Source organism: Calonectris borealis, chromosome 3 (genome assembly GCF_964195595.1).
Source record: "Calonectris borealis chromosome 3, bCalBor7.hap1.2, whole genome shotgun sequence".
In the NCBI taxonomy this organism is placed as follows: domain Eukaryota; kingdom Metazoa; phylum Chordata; class Aves; order Procellariiformes; family Procellariidae; genus Calonectris; species Calonectris borealis.
The window spans coordinates 97,162,095-97,182,910 of NC_134314.1; the positions used below are offsets into that span (position 1 = coordinate 97,162,095).

Below are 20,816 nucleotides of genomic sequence, written 5' to 3' on the forward strand. Positions count from 1 at the left end.
CCAACAAGCACAACTTTTTCTATTATCACTAATGGTTGCCTGAGGAAGCAACAGGATTGAGTAAATGAAGGACTTTTCAGGTGGATGGTGGTGTATTGGAGGGAAAATACATGCTGTGGTGTAACTTCAGATCGCCAATTACCAGACACTGATGGCTAAATGTGTTCATGTGTTTGTATGTATATATAATATACCTGCTTTGCAGGAAGTAAAGACCTTGCCTAGTGGTAAGGGTGGTATAGTGAATTGCAGCATCTCATTGACTTTCAATTCATCGTTAGTTTAAACCAAAAATACAAGGTTGGATATCCCAAGCTGGACAATATGAAAGCAGAATGTTTTCTATTTGGAAGTCTGGGAGTGCAATAATAATGTTGGTATTGATAATTCTTTAATATGGACCAGCAAACTGATAATGTAGTCATGACTATTTTTTGCTTCAGTTAATTAAAATATAATCATACTTTACTTGAGTGATGTTTTATTAAAATTTGAAAAAAATTATTATTAGAGAAACTGGCAGAAAATTAAAGGATTCTGGCCCTGATGTGTAATGGTATTGGCACAATACACTCTGCTTCCTCACAAGAACTCTAGAACAGTAAGAAATGGCTTGGCATGAAGGCAACAGCTTGTTAGCTTTCTAGAAACACGTTTACAAGGTTTTCTTTTATTTTGTTTTTTTTTTAAGAAAAAGAGAGAGAAAAGATCAAATCTAGCACAGCCTTCTTGAATTGAGAATACATTTAAATTCAATGTGGTGTGCCCATTGAATTAAAGTTTTTGAGCCATTATAATTAACTTTTCTGTAGAGAAAGTTGGTCATTGCTTATGAATATGCAAGAACAACAGACTTTTAAATTAACTGATTACAGAAGGTCAGTTAGAAATAATCATTCTGTCCGATAATGCAGTTTCAGATTTGATTAAATTCTAGGCTGTGAATTCTGCTGTAATTTATAATTGTACTTTTCTCCAATGGGATTAGTTTAAATTTGGGACCCTTCACAAGATATTGTTGGGGCAAAGAAATGTCTTTGCACGCAGGGTAATTTTCAAAGGATCTATTAATTTCCCCAAATGGAGGTGGGCTCAAGCTGTATTTTCTTTACTCTTTACTGGCCTAACTTTCAGCCTGTGTTTGTTTCAAAACCTCTTTGTTTTACTCATTGTTTACATGCTTTTATGTCTCCGTTTCCTTGCTATCTTCCATCTCAGATCTCCAGGCATATCTGGTCTTTTTTAAAGATAACTACAGACATATAGTTCAAATTTATTCAGCATCTTGTGTCTTTTGTTTGCAGTATTAGTGTTCGTACAGTTTTACATGAATTTTGCCGTATACCTGTCTCCCGGAGATGCAGCTTTTATTTGCATAAAGGAACTAAATGATTGTTCTTTTCTTATACTGCTTTTTTGAGAAGAGATAACTAATTTTCATTAATTTGTCCAGTATAGTAGAGAAATAATTTTGATTTCCAGTGTCTTACGATATACACAATGGTATTTTGTAAATGTTTTCTTTAGGGACCATATTTTCAAGGCCTTATAAGCTCTCTTGTAGTACAGATGTGGAAATAAAGATGCAAATACTGCTTGGCCAGTGAGATCCACAGTGTGATATATTGATCTTAATTTATGGGATTTTGGGAGGGGGAAAAAATGGTCAGAAGAAAACTGTTCTGCATGTGCCACCCAACAATAAATGCTCAAGGGATGTTAGTGAATGCTATCCAAAATCCTAGCTGTGAAGGTTCTGCCTTTCTGCTGTAGCTAAAATTACTTGTTTTGACAGGAAAGGAAAAACCCCAAGAACTGATAAGAGTGAAATACTTGCTATTTAAAAAGGGACTCTTGAGGTAAAGCGTTAACATTGAGCTAGTGGTCTGTTCTCTGGTCCACTGAGGATCTGAGGAGTTGGGGCCTGTTCACGCTACCATCAGTGCATGATGAGTAAGTCTTTAGGTAAAAGATGTGTGTGCGTATGTCCTGTTTTGAAATTAAATTTGTATTCATGCTTTGTTCCTTTTACTTGCCATGTCTGGTTAAATATGTATGCCTCTGGTAACAGACTCCCAGGGGGAAAAAATGCTGTGAACTCATGTGGATTAACTAACGATTAGTGCATTGGATTCCCTATCCCAGGATTTATACGTGCTGAGGGAATTAAGAAATTCCTTCTCAGAACAGGTAGAGGTACCATCTGCTTTGAGAGAGGTGTGCTGGGAGGTCTGGAAAGGAACAAAACTTGCTCTAATCCCTTAGCAAAGTAGGACAAGAAATACTTATGCATGCCAAGTCTTTAGGAGATTAATTAGATAGTATTCTACTCTCTCTTTTTTGATAGTAGGCAGTTATAGCTTCTAAGAGTCTGATTATCCTGTAAGAGAGCTCTGTGGGAGAAACAGGCAGACTTTTTGAGGAAGAGTGCACAACTTAAAAATGCTCTTCTGGGCTCAGCTTCACAGTTTCTGCATCTCTAGAGCACCCTTAATGTACAAAGATCAGCTATCTCTTAACTGCTCCTTCACCAGGGCATAGGAGTAATTTGTAGTAACCTTTGGAAGTTGAGTTCGCGCCTTTTTCGGGTGAACGGTACTTGAGAGGCAGTGGTGCATTTATTCTAGGTGAATGCAGAAGAGTGTTCTCCCTGTGTCAGATTTGCTGGGGTTTATTTTAGAGTCGCCTTGGGTAGGGGATCATTAATCAAGAATCACGCTGTGTGGTCAGTGGAAGAAAAGAGGGAAAATAATTTTATACAAAATGTAAAGGGCTCTTTGGAAAGCAGAATTCATTTCTTAGTATGTTGTTTTCCTGCTCTGTATTTTCATGCTAATTCAAGGCCTTCAGGTATTTGACATTTCAGCTAAGCGTTTATAAGCTATTGTGATTTCTGCATTGAGTTTTCACAGTCTCTCACTAAAAATAAAACATAAAATAAACACTGACTGTCCCAAGCTTTGCTTTATGCAAACTTTTTATCTGTTATACACAATAGCTAGTAGAGCACACAAGGTCTGTAAGTTCTTTGGTTGTATTTGCCATGACAAAAGTGCTCCTGAGTTGAACTGTTTTTGTGAAATGTTAAGTTTTGATGTTTGCTTGTGCCCAAAAATGATCGTTTCAAGCAGATCACTGCAGAAAGTTGTTCCAGTGGTGCTTTGGGGGAGGGGGATATGAAGAACCTGTGAAAATAAGATGACAAGTAGATGGCATGTAAGTTTACAGTGATTGATTTGAAACGGCAGCCTGTAGGATGTTTAAGTGCTGGCTGCTAAGAAACTGAAGCCTTTGAAGTTGTTATAACACTCCAGCCCTGCAGATACTGTGAAAAATATCTGTTGATAGAAAGATGTGAGCATATGGCAGATAATTATCCTGTGCCTTTTTCTGTGAGCAATTTCCCTGTGGTGGCCCATGAAGACTATAGCAAAGCAGGGACTGAAACCAGATATCCCAGTTTCTAGACAAATGCTGTAACCACTGGACCCATACCTTCTCTGTATTTATATGGAGCATAAGTGCTGATATCACAGTGTGATCTTTCTCATTTCAGGTAAAAACTTACATTGGTACTGATTTTAAGCCACTGTAGGATGCAAGTTTTGTGCATGTGGTGTGCAGAGATATAAACAAAATGCAAATCTGTACTTACATTATTCTTTATGATAATTCTGGATGAAAGATGCTATAGAAATGCATTACCACTGTTATGGGCTTGGGAGGTTTTGTTTACTGACATTTTCTTGTGAAAGTTAATTTCTTGCTTAGAAATATAAAAGTACACTAACTTAAAATAAGATCTTGCTGTTGTTTCCTGTAGTATAGCCAGGAAAAACAGTTACAATCTGTCTTCTTTAAAATCACATTCCTGGAAGATATTCTGGCAACCTGGATATTTAAACACATTTCAAAGGAAAACAACTTCAGATCAATTAGAAATTGTTATCATATTTTCTTTCTGATAGTGTAGAATTATAGTTTGCTGCAGACATTGCCTGGAGTTATGGAATAAGCAATAACCTGTGAAGGAGGCTATGAATTAGCTGCTTATGGAACATGAGGTGCATTATGTTCTGAAAAAAGGGGGAATAGGTAATCACGGACACTGAGTAGTTTGCACAGGTTCTTGATTAGCTTTTTGGAAGGATAAAAGAAAGACTGTAAAGCACAAAATGTTCCAGAACAAAACTAAAATGTGGTTTCTTTGCCAAAAGCTGAATAGTATGGCTACTTTGGAAAGCTAAATTCTGCATGTCTTTGCTATTAGGGCTGAGAAGCTACTTTGTGGGGGTTTTTCACTTGCCTCACCTCTAAGAAGATCTCATTAAAACTGATACTGTCTGGCTGCAAATTTTCTTTGTCTCTTTTTGAAATCCAGTTGGTGTCATTGCTATTCATTTAAATGACTTACTGTTGAAATGGCTTAAATTGCACTCTCTGTGGGTGGCCTTATAATGTCTTTACTCTGCCTCTTTATACACACTTTAAGTGAATTCATTTTCTCAACACTTTAGTTGTATCTGATGGTCCAAAAACCTTTCCCTTTCAAACTGCTCTCTTACTATGCAGCCAACTCCTGTCAGGAGGCAGGATCAAGAGCCAGGGAATTGACTTTGCACCCCAACAAAATCTGCAGGGTTATACTTCTTAGTGAAAATTATGCTCTTCGGTGAGCTTGTTTAAATTAATATCTGGCAGATCTTCAGAACAGATCTCCTGAATCACTTCGGATTTCTCCAATGTAGACACAGTTTAATGGATGCCTATGGTCTACTAATCTCTGTATAATAACTGAGTATTATTTTTCTATTTATATTGCCACACAGCGTGAGGTGGAGGGCTAAGTAGTGATCATACATGCTATTGCTTAATTACTCTAAGGTCTAGATAACTATTTTCTCCAAGACCTTTTCCTGAAACTTAGTTCAAGCAAACGTTAGCAATTGCCAGGGAAGCTTCTGCCATAAAAGAATATTCAACTTCCTTATGTAGAATTGCTTACTCACAGATAGGTAAATAGTTATTGGCCATCTTCTGTATGACAGTAGCTATAACTCTGCGGGCAACGATGCTTCTTGAGTCTGGTCTTTATCGTATGGAAGTTCTCGTTCCATTACTTTTCCTATTTTGAATTCATTCCTGTAGACCATTTTGAATTAATTCCCTAATTGGAAAAATGGGGATTAGCCAGTCGTCACAGATGACATTACCAGGCTTTTGTGTCCATGAGAAAATACGTAGTCGTCTTCTGATGCTACTAAACCTGCTACTAAAATAAGCTGCTTAAGATGAGTTAACAATTTACCTTTTTAGAAAATGAAAGTTACGCAAGTTGTGGTATGGCCAAGCCAAAAGCCAATTAAAAGGTTGAAATTAAGATCTGAAGTGTGGAGTTGCTCCTAGTTTTGGTGGAGATTATGGAGACGCATGCGAGCAGTGTCTAGACAGAAGAGAATTGTTTAATTGAGCCTCCATCTGTGTGCTCAGAAATGACAGGTAAGTTCTTCCATGCTATGCTGAAAAAATGATAACATTTAAAATGGTCATCACCAATCTGAGATGTGCATGTAAGCCTTCATATGAGATGAACATGAATGTCGAACTATTTGCAGATGCACAGTTTGAGTTGATTCATACTTGTATACTGTTGTACAGTGGGCCACTTTCAGTCTAGCTGGCTAACTTTAGAGAGTTTGCACTGCAGAGTTCACTTAAAGATGTCTGTTGGTAAACAAGACAAGGAATTGGATCCAAGTCTGGATTTCTTTATTTTAAATGCATTAGTGATTGTTTCTGTAAAATTTTATTAACTCTCTGGAAAGTCTGCAGAAATCTCATTTCAAATTAGAAAAGATTTATTGAGTGAAATATGTAACTTAATCTGTCAGTACCCCAGTCAGTGTGCTCATTTTTTTATATAAAATTCATTTTAATTGCAATTCTATAGCAATTTCAGATAAAAACCTCTCTTCAGCATGCATGCGATTTTGGTAAAATGATGCCAATGTATAAATTTTGTCAGGGACAAAATTGAAGGTCCTGATGAGCAGAGCAGAAGGAGTTTTTGATAGAAGCCACAGAAAGCAACAAACCTGCTGCTGTATACATATTTGCTGGTTATTTCTTTTAATAGAGTTTTTCATACCAGCCAACCTGCCTGGCTGTAGAAAATGAGGTGGTATGTGTTTTCGTATTTCCAGGGTTTTTCTGAAGCTGTAACAACTAAAATTCATAATTTTGAAGTTGTATTCAGAGCATAATTCTTATGCAAGATCTGAGTTTTGTGGCAAAACTTGGAGCCATGGAACACAGAAACACTGGAAGCTCGCTCTGTTCTTCTAATGTTTTAAATATTTTAAAATACTATTTCTTAAAAAGCTGTATCGGCTAGGGTTGGAATACAGCTTTCAGGCAAACAATCAGAAAATGAAACCCACAGGCTGCTACTCCTCCTTTTTGCTCCAAAGCCTTTAGTTTAAGATTTTGCTTATTAAAACAACTTCCAAAGTCTAATAGTGTATGCAATACTGCTTTGCTAAATAAAATTTTCTTTAGAAGATCCTTTATCTCTAAAGAAGGAGGTCAATTTACTATTGCAGGGACACTACTCTCATTGGCTAAAGTGACAAATCCTTGCGTGTTCTCAGAAGAATCATTATAATGCTGAAATTGTAGTGATTAAGATATTCTACAAAGGATCAACTGGATAAACATCAAATTCTGCTTTAGTTAGGTTTCAACAATGTATGTTACAGGTAGTTGCTTACTTCGTCTTTGATTTAAAAAATAGAAGGAAGATTAAAGAAGATACCATCTGAAACTGAGAGAACAATGTAGCACATATTTTGACATACGGTTGAAATTGGATCACAATAAAATGGTTTAAAAGTATTTTTGGATGAATGAACCTAGTGCTTAGGGCAAATAAGCAACATCTAAAGATATGTAAAAAGAAATTCCATACATAAATATGTTGTTGTATTCAGAAGTGTTTGTGATAAAATTTATAAATTTAGATCTTCTTAAAAGAACAGCACTTCTGCAAAGTTAGCAAAATGGCTAGAAATGTAATGACCAATTGCTAAATGACAAGTACTACAATAAGATAATTCTAAAGTTAAAAATTGATGTTTATTTAAATCAGAACTTGTGTTACAGAAAATTTGTGTAACCATTGTATATTTACTCTTTCATCAGTGAAAATCTGTTGTAACTGATGTATGTACTGGGTGGGTAGTTGAATTTTTCTTCAGGTGATTTGTTTTTATAACCAGTTCATACTTTATTTGAATCTTTAGTTACTGAATGAAAGGTATTTAGTAAGGATCCTACAGTCAAATCATTCATTTTAATTCCTGTAGCTTTGAGGCAGTACAGCATAAACACCGTTTTGGTGCAGTATTCTTGAATTCTTTGAAGAACATGCATGTCTAGCTCCATGCTAGACAAATGACAATGGATTTCCTCTTGCTCTTTTTTTGTTTTGTAGTGTTAACGTTATTTAAAAAACAAAAGGTTCAGTTGCATTTAGGTCAGTTATTAAAATACTGTTGGTCATTTCCTTTGACAGAACATTTCTATTGTGTTATACCAATGTCATTAGGAGGAAAGGTTATTCCCACTTGTCTGGCTGATATCAATACATACTGGCATATTACATCCTCTGGCTTTCTGGAAATACTTTATTTGAGCAGCAGCTTGGGAACAGGAAATTTAAGGTTATACGCGGTCTGGTTTCAGACTGCATGATACAAAATGTGTTTCCTAGAAGACGCTTGTCTACCTGACAAGTTTTCTCTAGTATTTTGCAGCATCAGATAAGCTTAAATGGGTTCAAGTTGGGAATAAATTTTTACCAGCTGTAGATAGCAGACAAGGTAGAACAAGGCTTTCGGTCATTCTGTATGTGATTGAGTATGTATTTGAGGAACTTATATGAACCACATGAGTATCTCACCCATTCACCAATTACTGTGGAATGTAGTTTACCTTTTAAGATATGGCAATGATAATATTCCCATTTTATAGGTGTTCTTACGGTCTAGGAGGAAAAAAAATAGAATACGCTTACTTCAAGCCATGGTCAAGTGTGAAGTCTGTGACACTGTGGTAGCTTCTAAAGGCAGAGGTTCAAGGATAGCATCTTAGCCATGCTGCGTAGCCCTTTCTACCAGAATCATAGTGAGCAGGAAGAGTACAGTTGTTTAATCCTGTAACTGTTCATTGAACTGTTCATTCATCCATGTAAAACAAAGCAAATTGTGATCAGCAATTATGTCCTGTTGTTTCTTAAGCTGAGGCTGTCAGTCTTCGGTGAATGTGTAAATTATGTAAACATTAGGTCTTTTTCAAATCTCCGCTCTAGAAGTAAGTGTTCCCCTAAGTCTTCCAACCACACTCTAAGATTATAAGTTTTTCTTTTTTTATCAAAACAAGAACAACATCTGTGTTTCTGAAGAATGAGAGCACCACCTTCCAAAACTGTTTCCCCCCACCGTTTTCGTGTGACAGGAATGTATGTTTTTCATCCTAATCACAGGAATGAGTGATGCGTAGACAGTTAATGCAGCACTGCCAGCCATAGTCATTCAAAAATCATGAATCATGTTGCTGAAAGTCATGACGGTCTAAAAACCGTGTTTATGAGATAGAAAAAGGGTTGTATTTCTAAATTGTATTTCTTTTATTTTTGTCTCTTTTTTTCTGTATGTATGTGGTGCATACACAGATTTCTTTGCCTCTCTGGTAGCTATTAACTTAAATGAGAAGGGGTGGAGGGGATGGGTAGAATGTAGCTGAGATTCTCTTAAAATTGATCCCCTCCAGGGCTGGGGACTTCAGGAAAAACAACATGTGGTAAGACGTGAGATAAAATTGCCTTAGTAAACATTATTGATTTTTTTTTTAATCAAAAAAAAAGCAAGATTTTCAAGGAAGCAATACATATTTCATGTCGCTTTCACTGACAAATTAGATTTGTATGTTTTAAATGATGGTACTGAAAATGAGAAATTCATTTTGATAATATCTTAATATATATGACTTCAGAGGGAAACAAATATGAAGTTGTGGAAAGAGAAATGCCTCAAGTATTAAACCATCATACGCATATACTGAAGTCTGTATAAAACCACTCCAAAGGGATATATCATGAACTACAGTCATCAGAGTAAATAAAAATTGTAAGCCTTTTTAACGGAAATAGCCACATAGTTAGAGATCAGGCTACAAGTAGATTTCATTATAGAGCTGAAGGTATGGTGCCTGATGAATAACTGATTAAGCTTTTGCTTTCTGTCTGCCTTTCCAGATTATCAGAAGATAAAATTTGTACACGACTCGTTAATTTCTTTTCAGGTCAGAACTATGGAGTCTCACCTTGATAGGATCCTGTTTCAGTTTGAGCTTTTTGTAAACCTCTTCTAGCTGAGGTTGGAAAGGGCCTTTAAAGATCATGTAGTCCAGCCCCCCTGCCTGGGCAAGGTCAGACAGAGCAGGCTGTCCAGGACCTTGTCCAGTCGGGTTTTGAGTATCTCCAAGGACAGAGACTTGACAACCTCTCTGTGCAACCTGTTCACTTGTATTTATAAGTGTTGGTGTTACACAAAATATGAATAGCTTTTATATTTTAGGGAACATGTTTTTTATCCAGCTTCATTCATTTACTTAACCTAGGTTAAGAAACACAATTTTTTATGTGTTTGAATACAAGGCACTCTTAAGATAGCTACTTCAAAGTACAGAAATATTTTCTGTCCTTTCATTGTAGAAAATGCTGCATACCAAAGTAGTTTTTCCAGTGAAGAGGTAAAAAAGGGCTAATGCTTTTTTATCCTTGCCGAAGAATGTAAATTATGCATATATTTTGTTTATGAAATGTCTGCAACTTCCAGGACAAAAGTAACCATGCCATCTGTAACTACTTTGAGTTCAAATACCAATAAGTAATTTTATTTGAAGCTGCTGTATTATATCTTCACTTAGTTGTAAAATGCAGTCATCTTTGCCAGTTCTAAGGATCTTAATGTTAACTGTACAATCCATGCAATTTAAAATCCTGTTGCAGCTAGTTTGTGGTCATGTATCTATGTGATATACAGAAATACAGGCTAATTTTGCTTATTCTCAAAGCTGACCAAAACCCACATGACTATGTTAACATGCCCTGAGCTTGTATCAAGAAGACCTGTTGAGAACCAAAGTACAAAGCATACGAGGACCTAAGTACTTTTGCATCGAATCTGTCTCAGGTCCTATCAGCATGGAGTACAGGGTGAGTCCTCATCTGCCCTTAACAGAGATCCATTCTAGATCAACCAGATGTAGGCATGCAACATTGATCATGTTAGGTATGGTTTGTAACACAGAAAACCTTCCTGAATAACTTACTGTGCATGGAAGACTGGTCTAAGCCAATGTTAGAGTAGTTAAACTGAGAGAGAACATTGCTACTGTGCTGCTGACACAGTTATCTTCATTGTATTAACATTTTTATTTCTGTTAACTGTGTTTCTTGATATACAGTCAACTTGTAATAAAAACTTCTGCCAGGCACATTGAAGAGACTTGTACATGGATGGCATTTGTGTTAAGAGGATGAGTCAAGGTAACTCTAGTGAAGAGAGTCAAGGTGAAGTAAAGCACAAGGTTGAGGCAATGCAAGAGAACCCATTTGCTCTGTCACTGTCAATACTATATCCGCTATGTGAGTAATGGAGCAGAGTAGTTTCCATAGTTGGTGTTAATTTGGCATATTCACTTGGCTGACTGCTTTTTGAGTCAGACACTGTGCAGGGTTGTACTTACCTGATCCCTGTATGTTTCATACCAGTTTTAATTTTTTGAATTCAAACTTTTCAAGTTCTTGGATGCAACAGTATAATTTTAGGGAAGAATAGAATGGTAATTTGGGCCTATCTATGCCTGGTAGTAGCACTGTTATCAGTTTTCTGGTAGGTCCCTATATGGGCTCTTATTTGACATTAAGGCTTGCTTTTGCTGTTTGACCTGGTTTTCTTCCAAAGCATAATACAACCTTTGCATTTGTCATAAAGCTTCCACAAGCATATGTGCCTCTGGTATCAGTATGGAAGGGGGAGTGCTTGTCTTTCCATTGCAGTAAACAATTTTGGTCTCTGTTCTTTTCTAATTCAACAGAATTTATCTTCTTGGAATCCTTCAAACCCTGAATGCCTCCTGCTTGTTGTGAAAGAGCTTGTGCAGCAGTATCACCAATTTCAGTGCAGCCGATTACGTGAGAGCTCTCGTCTCATGTTTGAATATCAAACTCTACTTGAAGAGCCCCAGTATGGAGAAAACATGGAAATCTATGCTGGCAAAAAAAACAACTGGGTAAGCTATTAAGAATATTTCTGCTAAAATGCTTTTAGTGATCCTTTCATTTTAATAAATGCAGCTCTTGCCTTGGAAAACTTGACTTGTTTCTGTGGATCTCCATGCTTTATGTTTCCAATGGAGAAAACTTCTATTTGACTCCAGCTCACTTTCTATACTCCCTGTTTTGTACATTGCTGTCATTCCAATACCTTGGTTGAACCAGATTTCCAGGTGAGTAACTGTTTTTCAACCTAATATTAGTTCATCTGATTTATAGATGAAAACTTTGAAAACTGTTGAAAAGCTTGTGAAGTATTTACAGGGCACAGTACAATGTTATTTGGAGGTTTGAGTTAGCTCTGAAGATTTGAGAGACAGAATAACAGTGTTGGTATGACACCCTGTGTAGGCAAATCAGCCTGCTCAGAGGTAGGATGTATTAGGGTGTGGTTCCACGTTACGATTGAGTTGATTTAATTGGTAGCTGCAGCTGCCTGTATCTCTCTGGCACTTGTCTAAGCTGAGATGAGTTGTTTCAGGAACCTAAACTGGAGAGGAAAAAAAAACCCATCTAATTTTCTGCAGAAGGACAGGAGAAGGTGAGATGGGCTAGAGCAGTGACTTTGTAGGGCCATGTCTTCATACAACAGTCAGACATTAAATTGGCTTATCCATTTCCTGAAGTTGTATCCTTTGCCTGGGAAATGTGCCATGCTGTGTAGAAACACTCTCTGTATACCATCTCAGCTTTCTAAAATGAGACTATTGGCAATGTAGACATTTTGGTTAGTGTGTGATTTGATTTTTTTTTTTTTTTTAACTGATCTCTGCCACAGAGTAAGCTTTGCAAAAATCTGTTTTTTCCGCTGGTAATATATTTATCATGGGAAGTGTGGAGAAAGATTTATCAGGAAATATCTAAGTTATGCTGAATGTGTTCTCCTCTTGCTTTCAGCAATAGCATACTCTTAAGATATACTGGCCTTCAGAAGCAGTACTTTCTGAAATAGATGCAGTCTGAAAATTGATGAAAATTCAGCATTCCTGTTACCAGGGCCTAGAATTGAGCTTTATGTCACTTTAATCATTAAGTTACAGGTGATGCAAGGATGTTTACTTTACAACTCACAGTACTTATATTCATCTGTTTTTCTTTTCTTAGACAAGTCATCTAGGCTTTTTTATTTTAAGCCAAGTAAAATTTTCTTTATCAGAGAATTTCAGATCTCTTTTTTATGTTTATAGATCAGAATATTTCATTGAAATTAATTTGTTCTGAAACGTTATTCTCTATAGCTCTCATGACAAACAACTTGCCACATCTGTAAATATTATCAGACTGGTTTATTGAAATGCAGAAGGATTTTTGAACTGTACTGAGATTTTATCATAATTTTTGGTAGCTGCCAAAATTCTAATCAAGAATGTAGAAAACTAGGGGTTTTTTCCTTTTTTTTTTATAGGAAAGCCATATCTACTCAAGCCTTTCGAATCTTTCCTCAGTCTTTGGTGACTGAATAAAGAACTTTTTTTTGCGTTTGAAATGCTCTCTTAGTTAAAAATATTCCAATAAAATAAATATTAAATACATTTTGAGGCAAATCCTTTTAATCATTGCAGAGCTATTTAAGGTTTTTGTAGCATGTGCTTTGCTTTCAAAGTTTACATTCTCTATCAAGAAGACTCAAGAGTTTTGTTTGGAGATTCTATGAACCTGGTATCTACATGACAGAGGCTTGTTTATGAGTGTCCTTAAACTCCAAACTATGAAACTAACTTGTGTAGTTCTCTTCCCTGTCCTTTACAACTGTCTTGTTAGTCTTGATGATCAGCGCAATAGGAGCGTTTATCTGGAAAGCAAGAGGTAAACTGCATGTTATCTCCTCTGCCTAGAAGTCATTGAAATCATGTTCTTCCTGTCTCTCAGGAATCAATAGTAGTAGCTCAACAGACTTCTGAAATAATCATCTATGAATGAACCTTACACAGTGTTATGAAAGCAATCATCTTAAGTGCATGAGTTAAAGTTTGAAGAGGAGGCCTGAATTCAGTGCTGTGTCTCAAAATGGAACAGAAATTTGCTTTTATACCTTTGTTCCAGTACCTCAAATTTCCTGAAGTGATCTCCAAAATCTATGACAAATAGATAAACCGTTATCTAGCTTAGTAGCTTCATGTTGGCAGAGTACCAGCTGATACAGATGCTCGTTAATTATCTAATCTCTCAGTGCTGTGGCCAGAAATTTATCCGACTTGACCTGATGCCTGTGACCAGCTGGTTGGGGTTTGGTAGGCAAGGACCATGGACAGGGACTGTTCCGTGCCCATCCAGAACACTTTTGGAAGTAATACGTTGCAAAATAATCTTGACTGAATGACCTAAAGGTCTAGACTGCAAATCCTTATTTACTTCCCCATCTTGGAGCAGCTGATGTTTTGATCAGAGGCCATTCATCTGTTCAGTGGCCATCCCAGTTCATCAGACTTGGTATTTTACCAGAAATTTCTGGATTTCATGGCAAATGTCATATGGCATGTTTTTGGAAGTTAAGTCTGGACAAGAAGCACTGTCTATAATATCCACTTCAGTCTGAATAAAAAGCGAGTGCCCTGACTGTTGTCAAAGCAGTCCTCGTGTTATACACACAAAAGAAGTCAGTGATTTTTCTGCATACATAAGTAATACAGCATCAGAAAGTTGGCATCTATCCTTATGAGTAGTGTCATCAGGAGACGTTTCAGAGCCTGGCTTTAATGTAATATATGCTCACTTTTTGTTGCATAGTGTTTCTAAGTGCAAATGCTTTGCCTCTATTGTGTGACTACCAGGGACAAATTTTAAGGGCAATTCTGAGCTAGCTGGCAGCAGGGTGGATTACAACCTAACATCACACAAACCCTTTTGGCAAATGATGTAACTGGCAAGGTACCATTGGAAAGATTTTGGTTGCATTCAAGATCTTGTTTTTTCTTGTTTAGTGACTGGAAGGCGGAATGAGTTGCTCTAGTTCATGCCCGATACATAAACCAAGGAACAAATTGGCACTGGTATTAGCATTGCTTCTTGTACATCTGCGCAATATAGCACCTTTGTCTATATGTGCTTAGCTGCTTGGGATGAAATCTTTGATTACTTTAGGCATAAAATTAATGGAAGGAATCCAGTTCTGTAGAATTTTTTTCCTTCTCAATTTTATGTCATGTCAGTACCACAGAAAAACATGCTTAGCAAACAGTCATTTATATTCCTCAGCTGCCCTGCTTAGCAGCTTACCATTCATTTTGGAAAGCCCATTTCCATTGACTTTGACCTCCAGTACATTCTCAGAGAGGCTTGTGCATCTGCAAGCTCGTTTCTGTCAGTATTTTTTTCAGCCAGTTCCTTTCTGAATCAATATGCACAGCAATCAGTGTGGTCCACGACTATGGAGGCTTGTGGTGTATGGCCAGTGACAGCCTTCATGTTTTCTCTTATGCTGAGCTCAAAGCAATTTATGGATTAGCACAGCTAATTGAGAGGGGAGGCAAACGTACTGACTATTTTGCAAAGGCATATGGCAAATTTTCAGTACAGGTGTTAAAAGACTTTGAATGCATTCCTCTTGAAGAGTTGTCGTAGCTGTCTGGACATGGTCCCAGGCAACCTGTTTGCTGTCAAGATCCTCTACATCTCTTCCATGGGTCACTGCTGCATTTTACAGAAAGGATGCTTCCATTATTTCAGATGTATTACAGGCTTTTGCTTACCACAAGGTACAGCTGTATACACAATAAAGATGATCCTGTTTAAATCTAGTGTAGTATTTACATTCATCCTTTTAATAAGAATTGCAATATACACATTCACCATAGATGGATGTGCACTTCGTAAAAATTTGTGTGTCGTATATTTCCTGTTTGAAAGTGTTTTTCTTCTCTCTTTGTCTGGCTATGCAAAACGTTTAAAATAGTAAAATGAAAATAAGGCACAGATAACCATGTTCAGGGAATAGTGAAGTTGTACCTATGTCTTACTGTGGGAGAACGAATGCTGCATATTCACACAGCTTTGATTTGTCCCCTTGCCTGTTAAAATGAAGTACTGTTTTTTAAAAATTGTATGTCATCACATAACTAAGTAGCATATGTATACAAAGATAGGACAGTGTTAAAACTGAAAAAAGTTTTGCTACCTTGTCTCAAGATGTCCTGATTTTTTTGTACTTAACTGATAAAATTAATGCTTTTTGTACTGCTAATTCAACATTACAAATATACCTGCTGTATGGCTACTTTATTGAATTAAAAAATAGGGATGGCAAAAAATTAATATGGAAGAAATCAGGCAAGCATTTGTTTTTCAACAAAGAGCCAACTTCATTGCTTCATAACCAGGTGGACAAAGTCTGGTTTTGAGGAAGTGTATGAAACAGAAAGGAAATCCTTTCCATTTCCTTTGCATACACTTTATGTGTAAAAAAGAGCAATGTGTAAGGGACGCTTGGCAAATTTTCAGTAAATAGGTGTTAAGAGTCACATAATTCTGAAAACAAATTATATAAAACCTTCTACTTTGGTTCTTTCCTCTATGTTTAATCAGAGGACACTTTATACATTCTCACCTTACTCAACGCAAATTCTCTCATGTGTACCTGCAACGTTTGTGAAGATGCCTCTATTTTATCTCTACTCTCTTATAAATTTGTCAGGTTTTTAGCTTTGCTTTCAGACCATTTGCAGGTCTTGCCGGACTTTTGTCCGGAAATGAGTACAGCCAAGATACATCTATATTTAGGGCTTAACAAAGTGTAGTCTGATTTTTATTGTGCACGTTATTGTATTCTGACTACTATTTGCTGTTGACTTACTGGCAATGGTGTTTTATGGTTTTTAAGATGTTCTCTCATATAGTGTCTGTGAAATTTGTAAATTATTTTTTTCCTCTTCAGTAATTCCATTGAGAAACGTTGTTTTAAATCTCAACCCTTCTCCTTGGTATGAGCTCTTACACATTTTTCTGGTTAATATTTTGCACTCGGAATGTTCAATTTGTGGTTCTGTTTTAGACACCAGGTCTCATTAGTGTTACTTTTTTTCCACAGACTGGAGAATTCTCAGCTCGCTTCCTCTTGAAGTTGCCTGTAGATTTCAGCAATATTCCTACATACCTTCTCAAGGTAAAATGAATGTCTACGTTGATAGTATTTGTGAAAGAGTATGAATTATTGAAATGTTCTTAGTAGCTATTTTGACTTCCCTGCCCTCCTCCTCTCCAAGAGTTTGAAAGTCCACCATTTCTAAACCTATTATGTTTTGGAAAGGTGATGTTAGACATGCTGTTGTTTTGCGTGCCATTTTACCAGGTAGTAAATATACACCTATTACTCTAAAGGACTTTGCAGGATTTGAGTTGTTGTAGAAGATGGCATGCAGTGCAGATGTTCTGGTTTTTTAGACAATATGATAAGTAGCAAACTCTTGACCATATCCAAGGTATTATCTTGGGGAATAAATTTAAATATTTCCAGATAAACTCTTTTATATGAGTCTATGGAATTTCATGCTATGTAAGTGTTGGGTTTTTTAATAAACAGTCCAATTGTACCAGTAGTCTTGATAGTAGAAGCAGAAAAGCAAACTAAATATACCATTTCTTAACAGGGAGTAAAAGCAAATATTGATGACATGAACTGAAGGTTTTGATGATTACTTTGCTTCATTATTTACAAAGAACACTAATTTGACCAGATACTTTAGAAAGTAGGACTATAGACTATTGATGTGAGTTGGAAAAAAGTATTTCTTTCTTTGCTAAGAGGAAAAGAAAAAACCCTTGTGACAAACTACCAACATGGAGTAATTTGAAATGAGCGGCTTTCGCAGCAGGAGGACAGTCACTCTTTGAAGCAGTTACTGTGGAAGCCCATCATAAGGTCAATGTTACTGTATTCAGAGAACGCAGTGAGAGATCTGGGTTTTCTCTGTCTGTCATTACTGTCAGAATGAAGTGCTGGAACTTCTACTGCAGACAAGGTTTGAGTCAGCTGACGTTACCAACACCCATCTTTTCTTTAAACTGCATGTCTGTGTCCTTACTCAGCTTTTTACTTTTAAGTATTTGGAAAGAGGAACAGCTGCTTAATGTTTAGCAACTCATGTGTTGAGATGAAAGTGTCAGTGTATACCCCATTACCTCCTCTTCATCTTATTGTTAGAACTGTCTTCAACTATCGTTAGATCACAATTGCAAGCATGAATCTTCACTGTTTCTCCAACTAAGATGTCTCAAGCTAAAAACCATGAAAATAAAGGCAGGCACAACTATAATCTGACTGAAATTTTTGGTTGTAGTCTAAGATTGGCATGCTATGATCTCTTTACCTTCTATAGACTGTTTGCTGTTTGAGTAATGAGCCGCCCCTAACTTTCTCAAAAGCATCCAGATATTTTGAGTTTGTTCCTGTGTTCATGGTAGCAGCCCTTCTCCCAGCTGCTGTCTTTCATCAGGGCTTTCTCTTCTCACTTGATGGGAACATTTCCAGTCAGATGTAAGAGGGTTAGCCAAGGCCTTTTCAGGACGGATGGCGTTGAGAAGCAGGATGCAGCAACAGTTCACCTGGACTGCAGGATAGCTGTCATTTGCTTCTGAAAGACTCTGTGGAAAAAAGGAGACTGAGAACGTCTAACTGTCTGCTCCTGCCAGAACTCCAAGTGCCATATTTTCCAGGAACAATTTTAAATTGGTCAAGAATTTCAGGACAGGTGCACACCCAGTTTGTTCAATAGCTTCAGTCACAGGGCTGTCTTATACCTCTGTTCAGCCTCTGGGGAAACTGCATGACTTGGAGGTTGGAAGGTGGTGTATGACTTATGTAAATAACTGTCATCATGTAGGAACCTTGTGATAGAAACAGATTCTACCTTTGTTTCTAAAGAATAATGTTTTAATACATGACAGCATACTCCTTACTGTAATTCCTTATCATGTTTACTAAACATCTTCCACCTTCTCTAAACAAGGTTGGTATACTGTGAATAAATCGTCAGTGCTCCACAACTGCTTCCTGGAGCGTTGTTCACCTTGAGTACTGAATGATTCATTAGTCTGAAAGAAAATGTGTATTTATTTTGCATGCATATATAGATTGTGTGATGTGAAGAGGCACGCACAGAAGGTAGCAGAATCAAAGTTTCCCAGTCTACCTTTATTTTGACATTTCTAAAAATCTTAATGTCTTCGCTTTGGTGTTTTAAAATTAATGTATTTTTGTACGTAATAGCCTGGATTTTTACTAACAGTAGATCCTTCTTGCTGGGCAATGTACTGATGAAATCTGTAGCTTTCTTATGCAGACTTCTATTATGCAAACTGACACGTTAACTGTCTGTGGTAGGAAGGTGGTACATAGTCTGGATGAGTAGCCACAGGAGGAGAAATACTGTTTTATTCCAGTAGTGTGTTGATGGTAGAAAAATGGATCGACTCAGGCTCCAGCATGGATTATGACAGAGTGCGCTCTGTTGCAGGCATGGACCTTTTACCCCTGCTGCCTTTACCTCTTTGTATTCTGACATTATCAGCTATATGAATGTCATCTCATATGACAACAATATAAACGCAGGTAGGGTTGGAACTACTCTGTTGTGGTTGAAATAATTATGTTCTGACTACTCCAAATTCATAAAGCTATTTTTAAAAATTCAGATTTTTTTTTAAGCTGTCCATGTCTTTCTTATTCCTTTTCTTTTTTTGGGGTGAAACTTTTGACATAAATAGATCTTTGATTTGTTGCAATAAAATAGGAGTTTATTCTCCATCATGTCTGCCAGTTATGTTGGCTTCAATACAACCTGCTGGATTATGGTACATGAGAGAGCATCTATTGATGCAGTGGCAATAATTGTTAATATATTACCCTGAAAAGTGGAAGAGCAGTCAGTAATTGAAGGCTGTTAGTGTATTAACAGCTTAATGTTTAACTGCAGAATTTAATGTGTTTGAATTATGTTCTAGTCTGTAGCCAGCCTTACAGTGTGCAGTGGCTTCTCTGTGACGATTTGCAAAGTTGAAACCTGTGTTATACCTTTTCTGCCGTCTTCTTTTTTGATGTTTAATTAATATAACTTGTATTAAAATCTGGTGAAATATTTAAAGACAGTTATTTTTGCCTCATCAATCACTCCGACTACCCCAATGATTTGTAATGCTCTTCTGAAATTTTTATTGTTATCAGTAGGTAATCACACTACAAGTGTGACTGGAAAGCTTTGTACAGTAAGCCAATACTCAGGTTTGAGGATGTAAGCTGTGAGAACAGTCTGTAGTGTTACAAAATCTTTGGAGTTGTTGAGAATACACTCCGGAATCGTAAGATCTTACTCTGTCAACTTTGTACTGATGGTGGTGAGAGTATTCTCCTTTCCCTATAAAGAATAAAAATTTGAAGACGTAGCGTAAGTTGGGTTGTTATGGACTGGAGAGGCAGATTTACCAGGTTATTTTCAAGGTATTCGCTGCACTAAATTTAAAATCCAGTTCAAGTGTGTGTGCATTTTAAGGAAAATAGCTAAGTATATGAAGAAGAATGAGAATGATTACAAGAGCAATGCAGAGTACACTGTCTCTTCCTTTGAATTCTGAAATTCTAGTAAAAGTTCTTCAGTTATTTATTTGGAAACATAATACCGCTTGTAATGGCTGCAGCAGATAAATCTTTTCGTAAGTCTTCTTGGCATATTCCTTCACACTTGAAAGAAAAGCTATCATTCTTTAATTTCCAAGCTAAAGAACTGTTCAAAAAGAAATGTTGGTTTACACTGAAAAAGCACATTTAGGAAAAGACACCCTTTCATTATTTTTTCCTTTACAAATTTATACTTTAATACAAAGGTTTTGAATTGAATGTGGACCTTTGTATCCACTTTTACATTGTTTTCTTATGCAAATCCATTTGACATAAATAAAAATTTTTAAGTGTTAAAACAACTGCAGAATCAAGCTGGTGGCTCAAACTACTGCAAGGTTCATTACTGATAAGTCTTTCATTAAGGTGCTCTTATTTGACAAGAACATGGCTTTGGCTCAGGAAAATCCTTACATCTGTATCTGTTTGCTCTTATACTTCCCTTTTTTGCAGTTGGATTTTTAATCAGCACATTCATTTTGGCTTAAATTCTTTTCTGTTGGTTGCAACATTTTTAATTTTCACCACAGTATTTTGTAAGTGGAAGTATTCACTGTACATACCGGTTTTGAGAGTCAGTCTCTAGTTTATATTTGTGCTTCTTTACAGATACCGTGTATGCCACAGTAATAATGAAGGTAATAGACTTAGCATCTAAAATACCTCATCCAAATTTTGTTTCATTCTTCGTAGTTTTGGTCAGCTACAGGGACATGTGTTATCATAATGATAACTCATTAAATATCTCCAGCTCAGTAATTTACAATTTGTACTAGACTATGTGACTGTGGTATGATTGCACAGTATGAGTGA

The 20,816-nt window shown here is 36.6% G+C and overlaps 1 protein-coding gene across 1 annotated transcript in view; it reads left to right on the plus strand.

Annotated features, from left to right (window-relative positions):
- Nucleotides 1–20,816, plus strand: part of BABAM2 (BRISC and BRCA1 A complex member 2) — a 182,325-nt gene that overhangs the window by 45,094 nt on the left and 116,415 nt on the right. The window contains exons 5-6 of the mRNA XM_075146831.1: nt 11,161–11,355; nt 16,422–16,496. Of these exons, the coding sequence (XP_075002932.1) occupies nt 11,161–11,355; nt 16,422–16,496 (270 nt within the window). The remainder of the gene's footprint in view (nt 1–11,160; nt 11,356–16,421; nt 16,497–20,816) is intronic.